At 36.8% G+C, this 24305-nt stretch overlaps 1 protein-coding gene across 1 annotated transcript in view; it reads right to left on the reverse strand.

The window, feature by feature from the left end:
• Window positions 1-24305, reverse strand: part of BTBD1 (BTB domain containing 1) — a 37107-nt gene that overhangs the window by 12263 nt on the left and 539 nt on the right. The window contains exons 2-4 of the mRNA XM_074354093.1: window positions 14970-15126; window positions 11808-11913; window positions 6013-6210 (exon numbers count right to left, since the gene is read on the reverse strand). Of these exons, the coding sequence (XP_074210194.1) occupies window positions 6013-6210; window positions 11808-11913; window positions 14970-15126 (461 nt within the window). The remainder of the gene's footprint in view (window positions 1-6012; window positions 6211-11807; window positions 11914-14969; window positions 15127-24305) is intronic.

Here is a 24305-nt window from a genome sequence, read left to right on the forward strand (position 1 = left end):
CAGTGCTTTTGTTGTGGGATTCAGAAATTAGCAGAAGGCAGGAGCTAAGACTGGAAGAGCTGTGGAAGAAGCATATGTTATAGTTTCCTTATTCACTGTTTCTGAGAAGAGAAAATTCCAAACAGCTTAAATTTATCCAGGAATAAACATGAGGAATGCTACTCCTCATAAAAAGATGCCACGAGATCCCTTCCAAGGCTGGTAAAAACAATCTAAATAAGAGATTTCAAAACACTAGCAATTTGGTTTAGGAAGCTATAAATCAGACTTTAATGTAAAACACCCTAAGTTTTAAAAAATTAAAAATTTAAAAGTATCACATAAAATATATCAACCTGCCAGACCTGGCCCCACAGTTCATTTGCAATCTCTGCATAAGGGAAGATTGTAAAGGAGAAAAAAATACAATTACAAAGTTAAAACATGCATTTTAGCCAAAACAAAAAACCCCCCCAAAAACAGACCTGGAATTGCGTAAGATCAAAAGAGAGATGGGGGTGAAAACTCATATAACTTTCTCAGACTGACAAGAGGACGAAAGAATTCAAATGTTTAAGGTGACTAAAATGGATGATAAAAAGCAGAGCCCAACAAACAGGTAACTAGTGTCCCTGAAGAACCAACAATAAGAAATAAAATAATGCAGTAATTCAAGACTACAAATACACCTTGCCTTACCATGCTTCGCAGATACTACATTTTTAACAAACGAAAGGTTTGTGGCAACCTTGCTGCACCTTCTACATCAGCACTTGCTGCTTCACCTTGCACTTGTACGTTATGAAGACGGCTTCTTTCCTAAAACCTCCTGAACCAGCCTCTGCTGGCTTCCAACTTTTCTTCTGTAGCTTCCTCACCTCTCTCAGCCTTTATAGACTTAAAGAGAATTACAGCCTTGCTCTGGATTGGGCTTTGGCTTTAGGGAATGTGACTGGTTTAATCTTCTGTCCAGACCACTCAAACTTTCTCCATGTCAGCAATAAGGCTGTTTCACTTTCTTATCATTTGTGTGTTCACTGGAGTAACAGTTTTCATTTCCTTCAAGAACTTTTCTTTTGCATTCCCAACTTGGCTAACTGTTCGGTGCAAGAGGCTTAGCTTTGGCCTATCCTGGCTTTCAACATGCCTTCCTCACTAACTAAGCTTAATCATTTCCTGCTTTCGATTTAAAGTGAGAGATATAAGACGCTTTCACTTGAAAACTTAGAGGCCATTGTAGGGTTATTAATTGGCATAACTTCACTATTGTGCCTCAGGGAATAGGGAGGCCCAAGGAAAGGGAGAGAGATGGCGGGTAGGTGGTAGGTGGAGCAGTCAGAACACACACAACATTTATCAACTAAGTTTGCTGTCTTATATGATGCAGTTTGTGGGGCCCATAATAATTACAGTAGTAACAGCAAAGATCACTGATCACAGTTCATCACCACAGCAAATATAATAAATGAGTGAATCAAAATAAAGGATTCAAGAAGGTGTGTCATAAAAGAACTGGTGATGAGCACTAAAACCAAAACAACCTAGAATTAAGTCTAATATAGTTGTATTATTACAATATATTGTGTGGGTGTATAATGAGTTACCACAAAGTGGTCTGGAAAGGTTGAAAGGATGAAACGCCATGCTAACATTCTTGTCTTAAACAGGAAAGGTCAATAAATACTGCTTTATTATGAAATGGAGAATTAAGAAAACTGAAGGGGAAAAAAGTAAATATAAAATTTATTTCCTAATCTCTAGACAGAAAAAAAAAAAAAAAAGCAAAGAAAACACACTCAACAGCAAAACAGACAACATAAAGGGAACTCTTCCTAAAAAAATTTTTGAAAAATACAACTGAGAGATAACATGCATACAGAAAAGAACCTGCATGACAGCAAGAGGAGAAACATTATCTGATGACATAGAAGAATTAATAAGTCTGTAGGATGGAATAGCCTATGCCAGAAAACAGCTACAGGTGAAATGGTACACAAATGGGTGAAGAACAACTGAGGCAGTCAATGCTTGAGAAGGGAAATGTACTGAGATGAAGCTGTGTATTTGTCACCATCTTCCCCCTTGGGATATCCGCTGATTTGCTTCACAGGGCATAAATGCCAAACAGAAACTGGCAACCTAGAAATTGTGGTAGTCCTCACTTGATGAAGGAGACAAAAATTGTAATTCAAAGCTACCAAGGCAGCCAGCAATGCAGAAGAGAATACTTAATAGAGAAACATTATCAACATTTTAGAGAAAACTATGAGACCAAGAAACTAAGCAGGAAGGAACTACTAAGAGACTAAAGAGTTAAACAGAAATTTCTCTCTTAATGCTGGAGAGAAAAATCCCCAAATATTTGAAAATTAAGCTACATACTTACAGCCTATGGATCCAGAAAAAAAAATTACCATGAAAATTAGAAAATATTTTTTATTGAATGATAATGAAAATACAACATATCAAAAACTTTTGGAGAAAAAAGAAATGCTTAGAGGAAAAACTACAGACTTGAATGCATACACAAAAAAGAATACATGTGAAAATTGCTGTTCTGAGCATTTATCTCAAAAAGTCACAATGTCTAAATAAATAACCCCCAGCAAATTAAAATTAAAGGAAGAAGATAATAAAAAAAAAATCAGAAATCAATGAAATGGAAAACATATACACACTAGAGTAAATTAATAAAGCCAGAAGTTAGTTCTCTGTAGAAATTAATAAAATGGGTAAACTCCTAGGTAAGGCTGATCAGAGGCACAATATACCATTATCAGAAATGAAAAAGGAGACATAATTTAGATTTCACAAACACAGAAATAATAAAAGCATATCATGAAATTCATGTTAACAAATTAAAAGTCTAGATGAAACTCACAAAAAGAAGTAGAAAAATATGAAATGTCATACTTAAGAAATTAAATCTCTAATTAAAAACTTTCCACAAAGAAAATGCTAGGTCCAGATAGTTTCACTGATGAATTCCCCTAAACACCTAAGGAAAAACAGCACCAATTTAATATAAACTCTTGAATATAGAAAAAAGAAATATTCCTAATTTTTGTATGAGCCCAGCATAAACTTGATAATCAAAATCTGACAATTTCATTACAAGAAAGGAAAATTATAGACTAATTTCTCTCCTGAAGTAGTTCTAAAAATATTTTTTAAATTTAGCAAATTGGATCTAGTAATATACAAAAGGATAATACATGACAACCAAGTCTAGTTTATGTAAGGAATCCAAAATTGGTTTAATTTGGAAAATCAATCAATGCAGTTCACTATATTAAAAGAGTTAAGGGGACAACTGCGTCATTATCTCAAAAGAAGAGAAACATTTGATAAAATTCACAATAAAACTCTTAGCAGATTATTAAAGGAAAAAAACTTCCTTAATCCAATAAAGGGTATCTACAAAAAAATTTACAGCAAGCAGACTCTATGGGGAAATACTGAAAGTTTTCTGCCAAGACTGGAATAAGACAAAGATGTTCACTATCAGTACCTCTATTTACTAACATGCTGGAGGGTCTAGGCCATATAACAAGGCAAGAAAAAGAAATGTCTAAGGATTAGAAATAAATAGAATTATTATTGTTTGCAGATAGCATGATTGTACATGTAGACTATGCACAATGATCTACAAATAAATTATTAGAATTCATGAATCTAGCAAGGCCATTAGATGCAAGGTCACTAGACACAAGGTCAATACAGGAAAATCAGCTGTATTTCTGTATACTGGCAAACAACCAATTAGGACATGGAAATTAAAAAAAACAATCATTTGCAATCATATTTAAAAAATAAAATACATAAGGAATATACCTACCAAAAAAATATACAAGACCTCTACCAGAAAACTCAAAATGTTACTAAGAGAAATTTTAAGTCTTAAATCAATATTCATGGATTGGAAGACTCAATATTATAAAAATGTCAATTATCTCCACCCCAGTCTATGAGACTAGATTGGGCGCAGTCAGGGTGATATGTCCACACCAGTCTATGGATCAATGCAATTCCAGTAAGAATCCCATGACTTTTTTTTTTTTTTTTTTGGTGGAAACTGATAAGCTGATTAAAACATTTATTTATATGAAAATACAAAAGACCAAGAATGGCCAAGATAAATCCAGAAGAAGAACAAAGTTAGAGGACTTTCATTACCAGATTTCAAGATTCAGTATAAAATTACAGAAATGATAATTCCACAGAACTGGTTCAAGGATAAACAAATGTAACAGTAGATCAGAATAAACATTCCAGAAATAGATTCACTCATATGCAGTCACCTGATTTACAACAAAATTATTTAGCACTACAGTGTATGGGGACAAGGATAGTTTTTAATATACAGCTATATGGAAAAAAATGAACCTTGACCTCTACCTCATACCATCCACATGTGTGAAAAAACACCACAGAAAACAAAAGTATAACTGGATTACAGACAGAAAAGTTAAATGTAAAACAACAGAATTCCCAGAAGAAAACCTAACAGAGTATCTTCACAACCTTGACGCAGGCAAAATTTCTTAAAGACATAAAAAGCCTTCACCTTAAAGGAAAAGACTGATAAATCAACTCATTAAAATTAAGATCTTCTATTTATCAAAACACAGCATTAAGATAACAAAAAGACAATCCATAGACAGATATTAGTGATATTACACATTGTATGTATTTTTAATATATTCTGGACACAAATCTTTTGTCAGGATAAATAATACATATATATATATATATATATATATATATATATGTATGTATATATATGTATATATATAAAAACGACGAGGATGTGGGGCAACTAGAATGAGCTCTTAATTCTCTTACTTAGGCAGCTGAGTGAACTGTTAACAATCACTTTGGGCAACTGTGTGGTAGGATCTACCAATGCTGAACACATGTACACTCTGACTTTGCAATTCCACTCCTACCTACTCAACAGAAATGTTCACACATATACACCAAGTAACAGGTACAAGAATGGCAACAGACAGAAACAACCCAAATGTCCAACAACAGTCAAATGGATAAATAAATCATGGCACATCCATACAACAGATTATACAGCAATGAAAAAGAATGAGCTACTGCCACACAACCACACAGATGAATCTAACAGACATGATGTTAAGAGAAAGAAGCCACACACAAAAGAATACATGCTATATATATGATTTCCTTTATATTAAGTTCAAAGACAGACAAAACTCATTTATAGAAACCAGAAAGTAGTCACCTTTGGGAGGGAGATTAATGACTAGGAGGGGCCGACAGAGACTTGTGGGGTATGGTAATATACTGTAAACTGACGTGTGGTTAAATAGGTGTATTCACTGTATTTGTTTTCTTCACTATGCAGATGTTATACTTTAATTTTAAAAGTTAGAAAAAGAAAAACATTGATTCTGACCAGCAAAAACTATTTGGAAGACTATTGGTACATACGTAACAAATCAGTATGAAAAGTCTGAATACTCCAATAGAACAAAAGTCATGAATGCTAAGAAAAAAATACAAATGGCCAATAAACATAAAGAAATATAACTTTAAACAATTATGAGATTTTTTTTCCTTTTAAATCAATCTGGCCATGAATTAAAAGCAGATAATACTCAGTGTTGATATGGATAGCAAGAACTGATCACAGAACTAAGAACCAGGTTTGTTTGATTTTAAATCAGATGCATCAACCCTAAGAATCAGAAAGATCTGTCAATATAACCCTGGATAAGGCACGTAACCCCTCTCAAGTTCAGTCCTTAAACTTGTGAAATATCATACAATTTTTATATAATAATACTATATAGAGTATTTTAAAAAATATAAAATATATATTACTTTAAAATGCATAGTAATATGTAACCTATAATATTATTGTGAAGGGCTATCAGGAGAATTAAATAAAATTATACAAACGCACATACCTAAATAGCTTCTTTCCCTCTCTCTTGCACATGGAAACTGACTGCACATTAAAATCATTTCAGATAGATTTTGGACAAGTTATACCCTTACCTGCTGCAAACTCCTCAATGGTCATCAGTGGGAACCGGATCAAAGACAGTGCTTTCCCTAGAACTTTCTGTTTGTTTCCAAAAGTCACAGGCAATTGTTGTCTTTGACATTCTGCTTCTGCCCATCGTACAACAGCTCCAAAAAGTCGACTTTCTCTAATACTAAGAGTGTCTCTTTCTAGAACTGCACAGAGAGTGTCTACAGGTAAAATACAAAAGTAAATCAAATTAGGAATATTTTGCTCTTTAATAAAACAACACTGACAAACATGCTTGTATTAAATTTTCAAATCTCAATAAAAAATAGGTTGGGTACTTAAAACTATAGACTCTATACATAAAAATATTTATGAATTAAAGAAATTAAACTGCAAAGTTTTCTTTAAGAATTTACTATGAGGTTAACATTCAACTTATTACTTAACCATACATGGAAGCTCGGATACAGTATCTCCTTATATATTCATGCCATTTATCAAGCAAATCCAAATATCCAGAACAATAATAGTAAGTCAGAGAAAAAGGCTCCTAGTCAGTAATGGACAAATTCATAAAGTCTACAGACTACAATTCATTCATTCATTCAGCAAATATTTCTTATTAAGTACTCACAATGTGCCAGGCACTATTCTAGACACCGAGGATACATCATTGAACAAAAAGTTAAAAATTCCTTGCCTTTGTGGAGTTTACATTCTAATGCGGGAACCAGATTAAACAAACCTAAGTAAGTTATAATACGTTAGATAATAAATGTAGGGAGAAATAGCAGAGTAAGAGGAATAAGAAGTGCAGTTTAAAACAGGATGGTCTAGACAGGCCTCATTTGAGCTAAGACATGAAGGAGGTCGAGGCAGGTGGGGTTAGTAAGTCAAACAGACACCTTGAAAGAGAGCACCCCCGGACTGGCCAGCGTGAAGGCTCTTATGAAAGCGTGCCTGGAGTACTCGAGGAACAGCCAGGAGGCCAAAGTTGTTGAAGTGGAGTGAGCAAGAGGGAAAAGTAGTAGGTGATGAGGCCCAAAGCATGGGGGGCAAGCGGGGTGCAATCATGTAGCACTCTGCAGATCATTTGGCTTTTGAGCGAAAAGGGGAACCCCTGGAGGGTTCTGAGCTGTGACATTTTATGTTCTAAAAGAACTACACTGGCAGTGGAGTTAAGAAGAGATGGTAATGGAGGCAAGAGTGGGAACAAGATCAGCTAGGAAGCTCCTGCACTGATCCAGGTCAGAGGTGATGGTGGCCTGAACTAGGAGGAAGTGGTGAAAAATGATCAGATTCAAGATATATTCTGAAAGAAGACTCAAGATTTCCTAACAGATTAGATATAGGAGGTGATGGAGAGCTTGAGTCAAGGATAATGCCCAGGTATGTAGTCTAAGCAATGGAGGAGTGGCTGTGGCACCAACTGAGATGAGAAAGACCATGCAGAAGCAGGGTCTGGGATGGGGGGAGGGGGGTGAGAGGGGAGAGCTAACATTTAATTTTGGACATATTAAGTTTGAAAGCCTTATCTGACATCTAAGTATAAATGTCATGACCATAACTCAGGCCCTCACTCAGAATCCTTTTCCTCTTATCACAGGCAAATTAAAATAGGCTGAATTATTTTTAAGCTACAGTAGACCAGAAGCAGTAAGTTCAGTAGGGCTTTAGAGGCCAACATACTAAAATGAAATGATAAGCTGCAATCTAACAGGGACTAAGAAGAGAGGAAATTTGTGAAAAGTAAACACAAGTACTTGAAAAGCACTGCATTCGAGTCTTTTATACCAAGAGAAAGAGATTTAAAAAAAAAACAACTTCAGAGACCTGAGGGCTTCAGTGTACAATAACTGATACTCATAATAGCACCAATAATCACAAGAATCCTAAATTATAGTCAATATGTACTATTTAACAAGGGCAGGTAAAGTAAAATATGTATTTTTAGATCAATTTCTCAAATGGCCAAAATAAATTGTTCTAGATGTATGAAAAAATTACTTACAGGGAACCCTACTTTCTAAAGAACCCCAATAAAATAGGCACTATTATGAAATATGTAACAGTTATACTTTAAGGTAAATTTAAATAAAAATGAGGATGCCATACTTAATATATGGAAGAAATCACTGCAAACATTAAAATATAATTAAATCACCAGAGATAGACATCTAAGAAAAATTTATTAAAAATAAAATTCAATTGTGCAACGATCTACACATTCATACTAGAAACAAAATATTTGTTTAATAACAAACATAGCTATCATTTTAGCAAAGATATCACAGTCCCCAGAACACAGGAGCTCAAAAACGTGTTAAAAATGAAGAGGTTAAATATTTTTTAATCAAGCATTTTTTACTTCTCTTACAGCTGAGCAGATGAGTATAAACTAAGGTTCCAGGAAATCTTTTCAAAGGTAAATGAATGTAAGTCAATATACCTCAATACTTGTAGGATTAGGAATATGCAATGACCATATTTAATCATTTAATAGAAAAACAGACGACTTTGAAGTGACACATATCCACCTTGTATGCTAATAACTTCAGTAAAGATAAACATAGAAATATGTACATTATACTGCCCTTGGCATAATGTAAATTCATTTTGTTCTACCAACGTGACATTATCTTCTTCCTCTGGCAACAAAGCTACAACAGAGAAACAGTATTTCTCTACCAGAAAAACAGCACGCACATCCCTCTGGAGCACATATTCAAATGCCAGAGAAGCAGCAGCATCCTCAGAATCTAAAAGAGCTATTAAAAAAGCTCCTGAAGCCAGGTCCTTCTTTCTATCAGCTTCTAGACTTCACTTTTCATTCTCAATTTTTAACAAGTACATTTGAGACAAACTAGACTGGTGGAAAGACATAGATTTTCTATTGACAGATGTGTTATAGTAAGAAATTACAGCTGCCAGTCATAAAGATCATAAAACACGTAAGATGTTTCATAAACATAATACAATGCTGGATTTTGCTATAAACCACTGTGAGTCAAATCAAATCAACAAATATTTATAGGGTTTTTATCCTGTGCAAGGTACCTACTTCAAGATTCCCAGGATCCAACAGCATGCCTAACGTAGGGGCTATTTAAGAAACAACTTGAAGTGAGTCACCCAGATACAGGCAGTATTATTTCAAGTGAGAGTAGACAGAAGTACAAATGGAGCACTTGACAGCCCCTTAAAGGAAAGGAAGTTAGGATTAAGCAATGCTTCATTACCAGCATGCGCAGTGCTTAGGGCTCTCAAACATCCAGTAATCCAACAAAAATTCAACAGCACAGGATGTGCAGATGCTGGAGAGGAACCCAATCTAGTCCCTGCCTTCAGGATAATGCAAGATGAGTATAAATCCTTCCCAAGGTAACATAAAATTAACAGGCAAACAAAGCAAGGGATGTTATTGTAACAGAGGAATATATTAAATGTCACGGAGGAGGGCAGGGTATCAACTCTTAAAGGAGTCACTGCAGAGGTATAATTTGAGCCAAGACATTAAGAATGAGTAAGATCTAGCCAAGGTGGGAAGGAAAAGCAACATTCTAGACACAGCCAGTCGCTCTAGCTGCTCAACAAGTATTAACTGAACACATACTATGTTCAACTGTTTTCCATGCTGAAGATATGGTGGTAAACAAAACAAAGTCCCTGCAGTGAGGGAATTTACCATCTAGAAGGGGAAGGTAGACAACATACATGTACATAGACAAATACCAAGATAAGAATTTCAGAGAGTGCTACATATTATGAGAAAAATAAATCAGAGTTAATGGAACAGGGATTGTTTAGGGGAATGGGGTATCTACTATTAAGTATATGTGAGATAGCCTGTCTTGTGACTCGTTTAACCTGAGATCTGAGTAATTAAAAGGAGATAGCCATACGAAAATTCGTGGGGAAAAGGATTCCAATCAGCGGAAATAGCAAATGCAAAGACTCAAAAAAATTGGAATAACCGTGGCCAGTATATATGGAACACAGTGAATGAGGGGGAGAATGGCAGGGGACAAGGTCATATGTAGACAGATAGGTAGTAACCATCAGCTCCTTACAAAAATTGTTTTCTCTTCTTTCTGGGATGTGAGTAGTCTGCATCTCCTAGCCTCCCCTGAAATTAGGTGGGATCGTGTGCCTGAATTCTGTCCAATGAAGTAAGAGCCAAAATGAGGGTGCCATTTCAAGGCCAAAGCTTTTAAGATGTGGATGTTTTCTCTGCCTGTGCTTTTTCCTGTCTGCAAGCAAGATACAGATGATAACTAGGCCATAGGGAACAGCAGACCAAAAAGGTGGAAGAGAGCTACTCACGGGCTAAGAACACTGCCTTGGACTGTTGTGTGAGTGTGAAATAAAATTCTATTGTGTTGGAGCTGGTATGCATTTTGGGGTTTATTTGTGCAAATGTGTTGAGTCTGCATTTTGGGGTCTATTTGTTACCACAGCCAAGCCTAGCCTACCCCGATTAATACAAGGCCTGATCACGTAGGATCTTCTAAGTTTTGTAAGGAGTTTGAATTTTAACTGCAGTGGGAAGCCACAAAAAAGAATGAAATATTGCCATCTGCAGCAACATGGAGGGACCTAAAGATTATCATACTAAGTGAAGTCAGACAATTTATCATATGATATCACTTCAATGTGGAATCTAAAAAAATGACACAAATGAACTTATTTACAAAACAGAAACAGACTCAGACATAGGAAACAAACTTATGGTACCAAAGGGGGAAGGTGGGGAATAAACTAGGAATTTGGGATTAGCAGATACACACTGCTGTATACCTGAAACACTGTTAATCAACTATATACCAATTAAAAAAAAAACAGAGCTCCTAGGTTTTTGGTTGTGTATGGTGGTGCCATTAAGGAAGAATGAAAAAAACTGGAAAGGAACAGAAAAGATTTGATGAGGATGGAGGGTAATCAATGGCTTTTTTAGTTGTGTTGTTGGAAATGTCTATAAAATCTCCAAATGAAGATGTCAAGTAAATAGCTGCATATATAAATTTGGAGCCCAGAAGAAGATAAGGTTAAAGATATGTATTTTAGGCTCACCACGATGATGATATTTAAAGTCGTAGGCCTGGGTCAGCTCTCTCTGCTCTTCAAACACAACTCAAAACTCCCTAGCCTGTCATTACACGGTCCTCCACACCTGGCTTTAACCTGCCTTGTACCTCCAGTCCTCTACATACAAGGCCTGATCACACAGGATCTTCTAAGTTTTGTAAGGAGTTTGAATGTGGTTCAACTTGCCTCTAACACCCTCCCCTCCTCGTCATCCAAATATTACCCATTCTTTAAGGCCCATGTCAGAACCTCCTGTGTCAAGATTTTCCTAACACGACTCCAATTTGAGGCGCTTTCTCCATGTTTTGGTTTTCATAGTAATTATTTTTTATGTATCTAGTTCAGAGAAGATGAAAGTCACATTTTGCCGTACGTCATCTTTTCTATTAATATCTTAAATCTTAATTTTCACATATTTGTTCCCTGATTGTCCAATTAGATGATAGGTGCCTTAAGAAAAATCACATCTTGTATTTCTTGTAGGACCCTAGTATAATGCCATGCATGTGGTGAGCATTCAATGAGTACTTGCTTTGACATCTTTTAAAAGGCAATGTGGTAGTTAAGACTTTTTAGAATATTTCAGCAAAATAAAGAAAGCAACACCCTTAAAGAGACAGACTTAAATCATTTGGAAAAAAACCACTAACTTAAAAACAGTTTTCCACCAACAAGGCTGACTAGTAAGGCATTACTGTACTTAAAAGAACATTTTAATTCACAGTGAACTTACCTATATCAATATCAGTAAACCCTTCTGCACTTATTGCATCCATTGTGCTTTTGTCTATTGTGTCTAGACAAAGACTAGCAAGCTGAGGTTCATCAAATAATCGAGCCTAAACACATAAAAAGACAGTTATTTTATTTTCATAGTTATTTTACCTTCAGACTGTACATATTAAAAGCTAATACTGCAAACAGTTGTAATTGCTAATTATGTAAAAACACCTACTCAAAATACAATTATAATTCTATATATTCTCAAAACGTTTCATTCCACAATCAGAAGTAAAAGCTAACAGCACCAATGTCCTGCTGTCATATTATCATTAACAACCCTGTTATTTTTATTTTCATACACATACGTATGCAATGCCTAATTTCTTATACATTACTTATTTTGATCCTGAACCCTCTAGGTTAGATAAGGCAGACATGATCCCATTTTCCAGATGAGGAAATAGAGGTCAGAGAAGTGTACTGACTTGCCTAATATCATCTACCTCGTTATACTCCAAAGCTAGTACTTAAATTCAAGTCTTACAATCTTTTCACTGAACGAAAACATCAATTGCTAAGCATACAAGTACAAACAGAGCAGATTTTTTTTTCCATTTCCTGTTTTGATTTGGGGGAAGAGAATGAAGTACAAGAATTTCAGAGCATGAAAGCTCAGGGAACCCAAGCAAAAACTAGGCCTGACAACAGAAGAGCAAATAAATAAATTCACAGGATGGAATATTAAACAATAATGAGAATGAACAATCTACAACTACACACAACAATATGAATGAATCCCACAAACTTTAATGATAGGCAAAAGCAGGCACAGTATATCTGAGCAAAAGAATATATAGCTGACCCTTAAACAACTTGAGGGTTAGTCACTCAGACATGTTTCCTTTCCAGTATCTACTGCTGCTACTTAAGAGTAAACTAAATTTTCTCAAAATTTAGTTTGAGTAGGCATTACCTGATAAAATAGCACTATTTTTATGATTGTATCACTTCATAGAAAGTGTTTCTCCCTGGGTAATCTATGCTGGTACAGTATACTGGCCCTTTGTTTTTAGAGGGAAGCTGGCATAGGTCCTCTCAAGTAAATGAACATGTTCAGTTCAAATGACTCACTTGGCAGGAAGAAGTTCACATGACAATCTGTGGGCTAATTCACACGACCCCACCAACGAAAAATTTGGAGTAATGTTGAGTTCTCAGATCAACAATGCACTGAAAAGTTCCTTTCTTCCCCAGTGACATCTGTTAACCCTTGCTACTCAAAGTGTGGTCCAGAAGTACCAACACCATCTGAAAGCCTGTTAGAAATGCAGATTCTCAGGACCCATCTCAGCCAACTGAACTAGAATGTGTGTTTTAATTGTCAAGGTTTAATTGATTGGTTTCTGAATTTTATGACTGAATTTTTTAAAATAAAAGTAGTTAAGTGATCCTCTCTACACACAATAAAACTCATTAGACAATAAAGAATCTTAATGACTATCAACTTCCTTATTAGATTTTCATCACAAATTCAAAAGAGGAAAAAATGCAGGGAGATAACACTTACTAGTTATATAATCTTGGTCAAGTTATTTTACCTTTGTGTGCTTCAATTTCCTTATCTAGTAAATGGGGCTAATAAAATTTTTACCTAGACCACCTACATCTCCTAAAGTTACTGTGAATATTAAATGCAATGTGAATTAATGCATACGGAGTACTTAGAATGGTGCCTGACACACAATAATCACCTAATACATTTTGCTATTATTATCATCAATATCACTATATCCTACTGGTTTAAGGTTGAGACCTTACTTCTACCACTTGCTGTCTAATGTTATATATGATATTTACCTCTTTAAGCTCTCATTTCATCTTTAAAATGGGAATAATAATAGTAAACAACACCACAGCTGTAATGAGGAGTAAATGTGACAATATATACAAAGGGACTAGCTTGGTGTCTGGTATACAATATATATAGACATGAAGTTCTTTGATTATGTCCAAGAGGTGACATCAGCATGTTCTTTCTCCTAGAACTATAAATACTTGATGACCGAAGATTAGAAGAAAAAAAAGGTGCCATCAGTCATTTTCGGTATGACAGAATGGATGCAGAACAGGGAAACACGAGCTCTGAGCTCCGGCCCCACTTAGCCTGTTGAGACTTTGGGCAGGTAGTTAACCAGCCCAGGTTTTAGATCTTTCATTTGGAAAAGGAAGGTTAAGCTAAGGGACACCCATGATTATTTACACTACTAATACTCAATAGTGATTATACATTATCAGCTTAGACTTTTTAGCCCTCATTTTAACTTCCTTGCCACTATAAAGACTGTATCTCCAAATAAAGTCACATTCTGAGGTACTGGGGACTAGAATTTCAACACATAAATTTTGGGGGACACAATTCAACCCCTAAAACGTGGTTACAGACTAGTTTAGGATTTTTAAAACAATCTGTAAAAGGGTATCACAACATTGTCTAAAAAGAAAAACAATAATGTATTAATATCTTAAGTATGAAGCTCAGATTACAGGCATTTAGCAAATGCTAAATAGTTTATGTTAAGAACTGGTTAATGGTTCCATATATGTGTTCAGTCTGTAAAGATTCATCAGACTGTACACTTAGGATATGTGCACTTTTCTGTATGTATACTATACTCAGTGAAAACTTTTTTAAATGTCAGAGAAAGAATATTCTTAAATTCTAACTCCTCCAGAAGTGGGTCAGCAAGCCTACAGAGAGAAGAAAAAGTAAATCTTATAACTTGTCTGGATTTGAAATACTCAATCTTTATTTTGGATCCAACAAAAATTGAGAACAAAAATGTTCAAAAAACTTCATGCTCTCAATCATAGCAGGAACGACATGGAATCCTAATCTCAACCCCAACTGTAAATAGCTACGTAACTTTGAGTCATAACACCCTACTTCTACAAGGCTTCAGTTTCTTTACCTATACAATATATTAATTCTAATTTGCTTTTCTATTCTAAAATCATATGAATCTGATGTATTTCCCTGAATGATACTATAAGATTTCATATGCTTTAAAATAATGATCCAGGACTAATTCTCCAGGAAACATTAAATATTCACATATACCTTTACCCAATTTTTGAAGCTAAATTAATACATACCGTAGCTACATTTACTTACCTGAGTCAGTAACATAAAGGCATTATCCGCCCTGAGATGTTTAGTGAGAAATTCCACACAATGTGCTTCCAAGGCTGGGACTGCATATTTCTTAGCAGTGTAAAGAGTAGTCATAACTGTTTCTGGGCCAATTTGAACTTCATCTGAATACAGAAATCTGGGAAGCAATTGGAAATTTCAGAGATGGTCAGTAGTGTTTTAGATAAGCAATCCATCAGAGTTAAACCCCTGAGGAGTATTTTAAAAGATAATGAACAAAGTGAAAAATAACCTGAAGTGTGTATCAGACTTTGCAGGACTACAGGGCATTTGCACTTACATCATCTCATTTTATTCATACTCAACCCTGAGAGGTAGGAAGTCTCTCTGTTTATAGAGGAAATTGAAGTTAAGTGAAGATCATGAGGTCTTCAAGTCTCTAAGCCAAATTTTTAGAGGTCTTTCAGCACTCCATAGCAGCTTAGGATGACAGCGGTTCACTGATCTCTCCTTCATCAAAGGATGTTCACTTAAGCAAATCTACAGATGGCTGAAGTTCATATCTCTAAACGTCAAAACATTCATTTATTTCCTGATAATGGTGTCTTCTTTTCCTGGGCATCTTTTAACCTTTCATTATTATCCTAGAATCAGCATCATGACCAAGGACTAGAGTACTGGGGCTCTGGAGGAATCAAACAATTTAATAGTATCTTAAATGATGCCACATTGCTATGTGCTTCTGGGTATTTAGGTCCAATTTTCTCTCAAAATACTATCAAACCAATACTGCCTCCCCTCCAGCTGGCTGCTTCTGACTGCTAGGTCACCAGATAAACCAGCTTCCTAGAAGTGCAGATACAGCGTAAGATTCTCAGAGAAGGCCCAGGCAGTTCCTGTCGAACTACACTAAAGCTGCTGCATATCCACTTTTGGCCCCCTTTGAGGCTCCTCAGAGACGCTTGTGCTTACTGCCCTGTTCTCAGCTATACTCAGAATAGCTGAAGGTGCTGGAGAAATGAGGTGTTAGGAACAAGCATTTCATTTCAGCAGTACTAAAGATTTAGAACACTTATTACACTTATATCCCCAACACCCAACTCATAAAATAAGAAGAACCCATTTAAGAAAACCCTTTAATATCTTTCAGAACACTCTATACAGTGAAATGAGTGCGGAAAGTAAATTCTATTTCATGTCCCTACTCTCTACTTTTCAATTTCTTCTTTTATTCCTGTGGCCATAATCACTACCCAAGATGAAACCCTACCCTGTTACACCCCCTAACTTCCCACCCTAACCAAATGCTAGCATTCCTCTAATAAATCACCATCTTTACAACTACCTCCAGTAGAGGCTATTCACTCTCATACTCCCCTGTCTCAGGTCAAAAGTGAAGGTTGCTGATTTTCAAGATTACACTGTTTTCAAACATTTTTTTCAAAACCTCCTCAAGCCAGCCATCTGTATCACCCTCATAATACTCAATGTTATATGCCACTTGGGGATGAGTACAGAGAATTAAAAATACCACTGAAGGCACAGCCCCTTATAGTCAGGGGTAGGGGGATGAATAAAGAGAGAAAATTAACATTTGTTGAGTGTCTACTATGTGACACGCCGATTTATTTAATCCTCTCACAAGGAAGGTAGGTGTTGTTACCTGCATTTTAAAGATGGGGAAACAGAGGCTGATGAAACATATGAGCTCCATAACACATCGTTTCTGGGCTTCTGACTGCTTCCAGAGCTAGACTATGGGGCCAGCCAGGTGACGGCTGTTTTAATTTGCATGGACTCAGGAAGAGATGACTTGGGTCTGAGCCTGTTTCATCACTTGCTAGCTATGTGATTTTTAGACAAGCTATTATCATTGTGTTCCTCTCTGAAAAGAGATATGAATAACAGTATCTACTTCATAACACTCTGGTGAGGATTAATATCAATCAAATTACATAAAGTGTTTTAAATAATGCCTGACAAATACTTAGCCTCAGTAAATGTTAGCTATTTATTTTTACATTGCTTCATTTTTTATCTCTGCTATTTTCCTCTGTATTTCAGATTTCCTTGCCACTGTCTTCTAGCCCTTCTATTTTTCTCCCTAGCAATCACATGTTTAAATTTCTAAGAATTCTTGTTTCTTTCTTGAGTGTTCCTTTTTTTCCTTCCACAGCATCATGTCTCAGTTTTGTGGATGCAAAAATGTTCCCAAGTCTCCAAGTTTCAAAAGTTCCTTTCTGTTCCTTGAATTACCTAGTTCCTTGAGGATCAGCTGTTCTTGGTCTTTGTTATTCATATCCTGATTTTCCTTTTATGTCAAAAGATTAATGAATATCTCCAGTTCAGTATTCTGGTAGCTGGTACTGTTTTCTTTGCTGTTGTGTAAGGAGGTCTATTTTCCAGCTAAAACCTTCTCCAAAATGGTAAGATTGGCTGGGATCTGTGCATGTGGAAGGGAAGTTGACTGGCACCTTACATCAGAGTAGGAAAGCAGCCCTGAGGCTAGACGCCCCCCCCCCCCGCCAATGCCATTACCCTGGAGTCCCTAAGCCAAGCCAGCATCCTAGTTCTCCCCAAGTGGTTGGTCCAGTTTATTTTAAGAGGAGCCTGCCAGTTGTCACCAGGACTTAGCATACAAGAGCTGGTTGAAGGGATGGTCTATAAGCAGGCCTGAAATTAATGCCCATATTTTAGCCCTAACTTCTCATTTTCACCCTCCTCTCTGCCAACTCTCAACCTAGAACTGTGCTGGGGTTCAGCCAGGAAAGACAGCTCCTGCCTCCACTGTAGTTCTTCATGCTCAGATTCTGGGCTCCAGACTCATCCACTCCATTTCCACCAACACACTCCCAAACTGCTCTGTCCCTTTTCTACATTGGCTTCCAACCCCTCCCCTTTTCCCTCTTCACTCTAATGGACTTATTCTCTTTTATTTCTTTATAGTCACTTTAAACCGAGAGAGAGAGAGAGAGAGAGAGAGAGAGAGAGAGAGAGAAAGCTAACTCTAACTCAGTTCCCTTCTTAAATAGAAACCTATGAAGTTTTTGTTTTAAGGGCAAGACAGGAAGAAGCCTTTACCTCTGTCAATTTTTTTTTCAGGCAAAATTTACTGAAGTTATAAAATACAGAGCAGAAATGTGGGGCCTGTATTACCACTTGCCTTTGTGTTTGAGTAGATTCAAACTTAATGAAACCAGTTCCACAAAGTTGAAGTACATAGTTTTGTAACAATGTATAAACTTGGGGATATGGGAAATCTGGAAAAGATTCCTAGAAGAATTTCTACTTGAGATCTAAAAGATGAAAAGAGGGTGGGAAGAACATTCCATGAACAAAATAATTGTGTTGGGACCACAACCCTATTCAAATTGCTTTTTTTAAATTATACTTCGGTAATTCATCTTTGTCTTGTAACAAGGAGTATTTTTCAGAAACATCCATATTTGTATCTAAAGTTGTAGACTGAGGATACCATTCATCTAGTAACGCCTTCGTTATGAGGGGACTACATCAGGAATTTTTTAAAATTGATCTTATCAGATACAGTTGTGTATCTTCTAAGAGGTTGGTTTGTTTTTAATCTAACAAACACTGTAAATTTTTATACTGAGTAGCCAGGCATTAGTGGCAAAAATGATCAAAATTAACTTTGCAGAGTACCTACAGCATGCATTTTTGTATTAGCCTCATCTTAGCTCTGTTTTATTTCTTACCCTTGTGTTTCTTGTAAGATTCTTTCTGGACCAATGCAAGTTATAAATAAATACTAGACTATAAACAATAAGAAAGGGAACTCTGTGTTTCTTGTATTTTTTCCTACATCCTTCCTGCAGCGCTAGGCACAGTATGGGCACCTGGCTAAGCTTACTGAATAGGTGTTAGCTGACTAGACAATTCAGCACAGGTTGCCATCTAACACTGATAGGGAAACTGTTTTCATTTCTATTAAGAAAAAGGCTACTTAAAAATCCAAAAATCATCTTGGTTCATATATTATTTGCATGCTTTCTCTACGTTATATTTAATTACTAAAATTGCTATAATAAAAAAACTGTATAAGCCAATGTTTACAAAACACAATTAAAAATTAAACATAACATTACCACAATACTTTGTATTTTAAAGTGAACATTCAGCTCTGATGCACTACCTCTAAGGATAAGAGCAGACAGAAATAATTACAGGTCATCAAACTATTTATTTTATCCCCAAAGATTAGTGGCTTTCCAAAAGATAAAACTTAGGTTACATTTAATTTAATTTAAAAAATTAAAAGACTAAGGTGAAAATGTCATTTTAAATTAGAAAACCACAAGGTCATATACAAGGAATTGATCAGTACTTGACTGATTCACTTATTTTACTGAAAAACATTTATTGAGGGACTACATAATAATAGACACTGAGATAGGTCCTTGAAATATAAATATGGGTAAGGTAGCTCTGCCCATAAAAAGCTTATAGTTTGGTAATAATTAACAAGTAATATCATAATTATAACATATCTATACATTAGGCACAGCCTGATAACTAATCTCTAAAGATAGCCCCAACAAGTCAAGCCTTCTATTATCCGTGCCCTTATACAGATTTGTCCCATAATGAATTTAGGCTGGTCCTGTTTAACTCCCTTTAACCAACAGAATGTGGCAGAAGTGGCACTAGTCAGTCTGGGGCCTTAAATTTGAGGATGGCTGGAAGCTCCTGCTTTTGTGCTTTCAGGAGCCCTAAGCTGCTGCTATAAAAAGTCAAGCTACCTTGCTGAACAGCGGCAGAAGCCCTACAGAGAGAGAAACGGGCTCAGCCATCCTAGAATCCAAATCAAATCCCCACCGTGACTCCAGCCACAACTGCTATCAGTCTAAGACTACATGAGAGACCTGAAGACTATGCTACAAGAACCTCCCACACAACTGTGAAAGACAATAAAACCATGCTTAAGCCGCTAAGCGTTGGGCATGGTGTGTTCTACTGTAATAGATACGAAACTTCCTATAAGAGATTAGACAGATTTACAGGCAGATTGTAAATCTGCTGGGGGTGGAATTAGTGGTGTTTTATAGACGAGATAAGGCCTGAAGTATATCTGAAGGGTAGTAAATAAGTGTGGAAATCCAGGCGGAAAGACTAAGCACAAAGGCAAAGAGGCTTTAGAAGGCAGCCATTAAAATAAGAAAAAGGCCATTGTTAGAAATGGGGCATTGAGTAAATGGAGAGGAAGGGGAATAGACATCAAATTATAAAGGTCTTGTGTACACCTGCTAAAATGTTCAAACTGCATCCTACAGACAAAAAGAAGTCATTAAAAGATTCAGAGGAATTGTGATAATATCTGGATATTAGAGAGATAACTTTGTTAACAGTGTGAATAATGGAGAGAGCTTAAGTCTAAAGGCAATGGTCTGTTCAAAGCAATGCCAAAAAAACAAAAAAAAATTAAGAGGAGAACCACCTTCAAGATTGGTCCAAACAGGATGAGAAACAGGTGTAGCAGACTGGAACCAAACTACAGGTGGGTCAATCCCCAACAGACCCACAGAACAACAATATTCAAAGGAAGAATAAATGATTATTTTTTAAACCCCTGAGTTTTGAGGTGCTTTATAGCATTACTGTGGCAAAAACTGACTGATACAGGGTATAATAAGTGTGCCTGCCTCAAAGACTTCTGAAACATTGAGTGACTTCACACAAGGTGCTTAGGAATGGTAGGTGGCATATGTCAAGCACTCATTAAGTGTCAGATATTTTTATTGTTGACATGTCCATCTGCATGGGTACTAGACATTCATTTGTGAATGTCCAGCTGGAAACTGGGTTCAGGCTAGTAGAAGTTTGGCAATATGGCTGTGGGAGCATGCAGTGCCATGGGTTAATGGGAGAAAGGAAGGCAACTGAAAATAAACCCTTGAGGAACAGTTACCCCGTGTCTCCTTCCGGCCACCACTCCATTTCTCTGTTCCTCTTTGCAACACAACTCCTTCAGGGGATCATTTATGCCAGCTGTCTCCAACTCCTCACCTCGTATTTTCTTCCCAATCTACTCAAATCCTTTTGTTGAAATCACTGTTGCGACGGTTATCAACAGCCTCCATTTTGTTAAAACCAATAATCCATTCGGTGGCCTCATTTTATTCAACTCTCAGCTGCATTTAACAGAGTCAACAACTCTCTCTTTATCTGAACACTTTCCTTAACTTAACTTTCAGGACAACATGCTCCTTGCTGTCCCTTCTAATTCCACTGACAGCTGTCTCAGTCTCATTTTATGTTCCTCCTCCTCTGCTACATCTCTACATGTTGGAGGATCCCAGAGTTCACCACTGTACCTCTTTCTTTTCACAATCTACATTCCCTCCCTAGGTAATCTCATGGTTTAAATACCATTTACTCCTAACTTGCAAATTTACATTCACAGGAAGTTCTTCCCTAAACTCCAGTTTCAAATTTCTAACTGTATACTCATACTCCTTCTTGGGTGTCTTGGAAATCTTAGTTCCACCTTCAAAATACACCCAGAATTTGACCACTTCTCATCACATCCATCACTATCACCCCGGTATAAACCACCATCAGCTCTTGCCTGGACGACTGCAAAAGCCCTGCTGCCCATGTTACTCCTTCTACAGTCAAACCTCCAAACAACTGCCAGAATGAGATTTTAAATGTATATCAGGTCATATCACGCCCCTGTTCAGAACCCTCCAAAGGCCTCCCGCCACACATCAGAGGAAATCCACGTCCTTCCACAGGCTCTGTGGCCCTGCATGATCCAGTCCAGCCTATCTTTGTGAGCTCATCTTCCATCACTTTCCCCCTTATTCTATCTGCTCAAATCACACTGGTTTACTCTTGCAGTTCCTCCCACAGGAGAAATTTAGGGCCTTAAACATATTTTTCCTTCCCTCATGGCTTGATCTATTCCTTAAAACATTTATCAGTACCTGATGTTATATCTTTGTTTCTCCTTACTTGATTGTAAGCTCTATGAGGGCAGGGACCTTCTCTTGTTCCTGGTGTATCCAACATCTAAAACAGTGACTGGTACAAGGGAGGCAGTATTTCTCAAATGAACAACTGAAGGACATTACTTAAAGCTCTGGCAGATTAAATCAAAAGCCTTTAAATAATGTTAACCAGTTCAAGTTGAAAAGATAATAAAAATATGTACAAGCTAACCTGCTTTTCCACCTCAGCAAGTGCTATGAGACACCTTTTTGTCACACAATAACAGGCACAGCATCTGTGTTGCTATATTAAGCACAGCATCTATGTTTCACAGCGGCCAATAACCTAAGTTTAAAAAATTGGTACAGATACCACTTTCAAAATAGAACAATGACTAGAAACTGAAGAAGGATAAATGCCATGACTACACTGAAAAATGCAAAACTTTAAAGGACTCAAAAATAATTCACTTATTTTCTATTGATGGGAAAGGTTTGACTGATTAACAGCTTCAGGGAAAATATGAAGTCAGCGTTTTCCCTCTACATTCTCAGTATTTTTTAAAGGAAAAAGCTACCCAACAATAGTTTTAGGTCAGTGGCTCTCAAACTTAGCTAGTATCAGTATTTAGGGAGAGTAAATACACTCCCAAGGTCTCACCTCGAAACATTACAATATTTTAAGGAGGGAGGAAGAAATCTATGAATTTAACAGTACTCCAAGTGATTGCCATGCAGGTGGACCAACAGGTCATTTTAAAGTTCTTCCAGTTTAGAAAATGTAAATGAGCTATAAATGATCCTCCTGGTCAACTTCAAAACAAAACCAAAATGACCTAGAGCCTAACTTTTGAGCTGCTTTTTCCCCTTGTACTAAATTACAAAAAATAAGAGAAACAAAGAGAAAATAAATAAGTCAACATCATATTACCATTCCAACATCTGGTTAGCATTTTTGTATGTTTCCTTCTATCCTTACCTCTAGGTATTTTTGCTGTTTCTTTTCCCAGTTTTTAATCCTAGCACAGTTTCAATTGCTACTTATTAAACATATTTTCCACATGAATGTTATTACTCAGCCTTCATAAATATACTTAGTAGCTGCACTTCATTCCATCAAATGGGCCTGTCATTGTTTATCTAACCATTCTCTCTGCTTGACTACTTTCTCACTATTATAAATAATCCTGCCTTAAATATTTTTGTGTGGAACACTGTTTCAGTGCTTGAATACTCCCTACCCGCGGGGAAAACCGTCTACAGTGCCAAACTGTTCTACCACCACCTCTGTCACAGAGGGCTCCTCAGATGTTAGCTAAAAAAAGAAATTGGAGGGTTTGATAGAAGAGGAAAAGTACTTCATTTTTAACTTGCACTTCTTTAATTACTAATGAGGTTAAACAGTCATTCTTAATTATCTTAATTAGTTTTTTTATTTCCCTAAATTATCTATTCTGTTCTTCAATCTATTTATTAAATGGATCTTAGTATTTCTTTTATACTTGTGCTAACTTTGTATTCCTATTGATCTTCCTGTTTGAGCTGTGAGCCTTTGTGGAGTATTTATCGGTTCCACTGACCTGTTTTTGTCCCAGTACCACCCAAGACTGCTATTTTAATGACACATTCTACTCAGGCAGCTAAAACTATCTTGATATAATGAAACACACATCATCTCTGGTATGAGTTGGCACTGTTACCTCGTCAAGTTAACTTGACTTCTTTGGGCCTCAGTCCAATTTGTAAAATTGTAGAAAACGATTCCTTCCTAAATGGACTTCTGCGAATAAAAGCTAGTAATGCCAAACTATTAGCTCCCTTCCGTTAAACAAAATTAATCAGAAGTCAATCTTCTATCCCCCGATAATCAAAAAGCAAACTCTAATACCGATGGGGAGATTCGTTTTTAAGCAATTGTGCGACCTTGTCTTCAGAAACGCAAGGTAGGGAAAGCCAAGCTTACTTGTTGGATTTTGACAACTAACACTAAAGAAGAAGGCGTCAGAATTTAAAAGAAAAAAAGAGAGAGAGGGGTGTCATCGGTCCTACAATACTTTCCAACTATCCCTCTCCGCCAACAAAGACATAAAACGTTGCAAATAGGCAACTGGGACAACCTGACCCGTACTCTTTCCTCACCACTTCTCTAATTCCCAAGCCTGGGCGGCAAGCCGCTCCTGGAACGTGAAAGTGCCTCTCAACCGCAAAACGCACGCTAAGAGGACGTGGACACTAACATTTACGCGAACCACCGGCGGACAGCCGTCCCGGCTGACAGATTCCGATTTCGACCTTTCGACCTTCGCGAGCATCACTGGCTCGGGAGGAAACTGAGGCCCAGGGAGGGTACGGAGAGCCTCGCCCAAGGTCAGCGGGGAGTCGGGGCAGGCCGGGCTCGGAAGCCCGC

Source organism: Camelus bactrianus, chromosome 27 (genome assembly GCF_048773025.1).
Source record: "Camelus bactrianus isolate YW-2024 breed Bactrian camel chromosome 27, ASM4877302v1, whole genome shotgun sequence".
NCBI lineage: Eukaryota > Metazoa > Chordata > Mammalia > Artiodactyla > Camelidae > Camelus > Camelus bactrianus.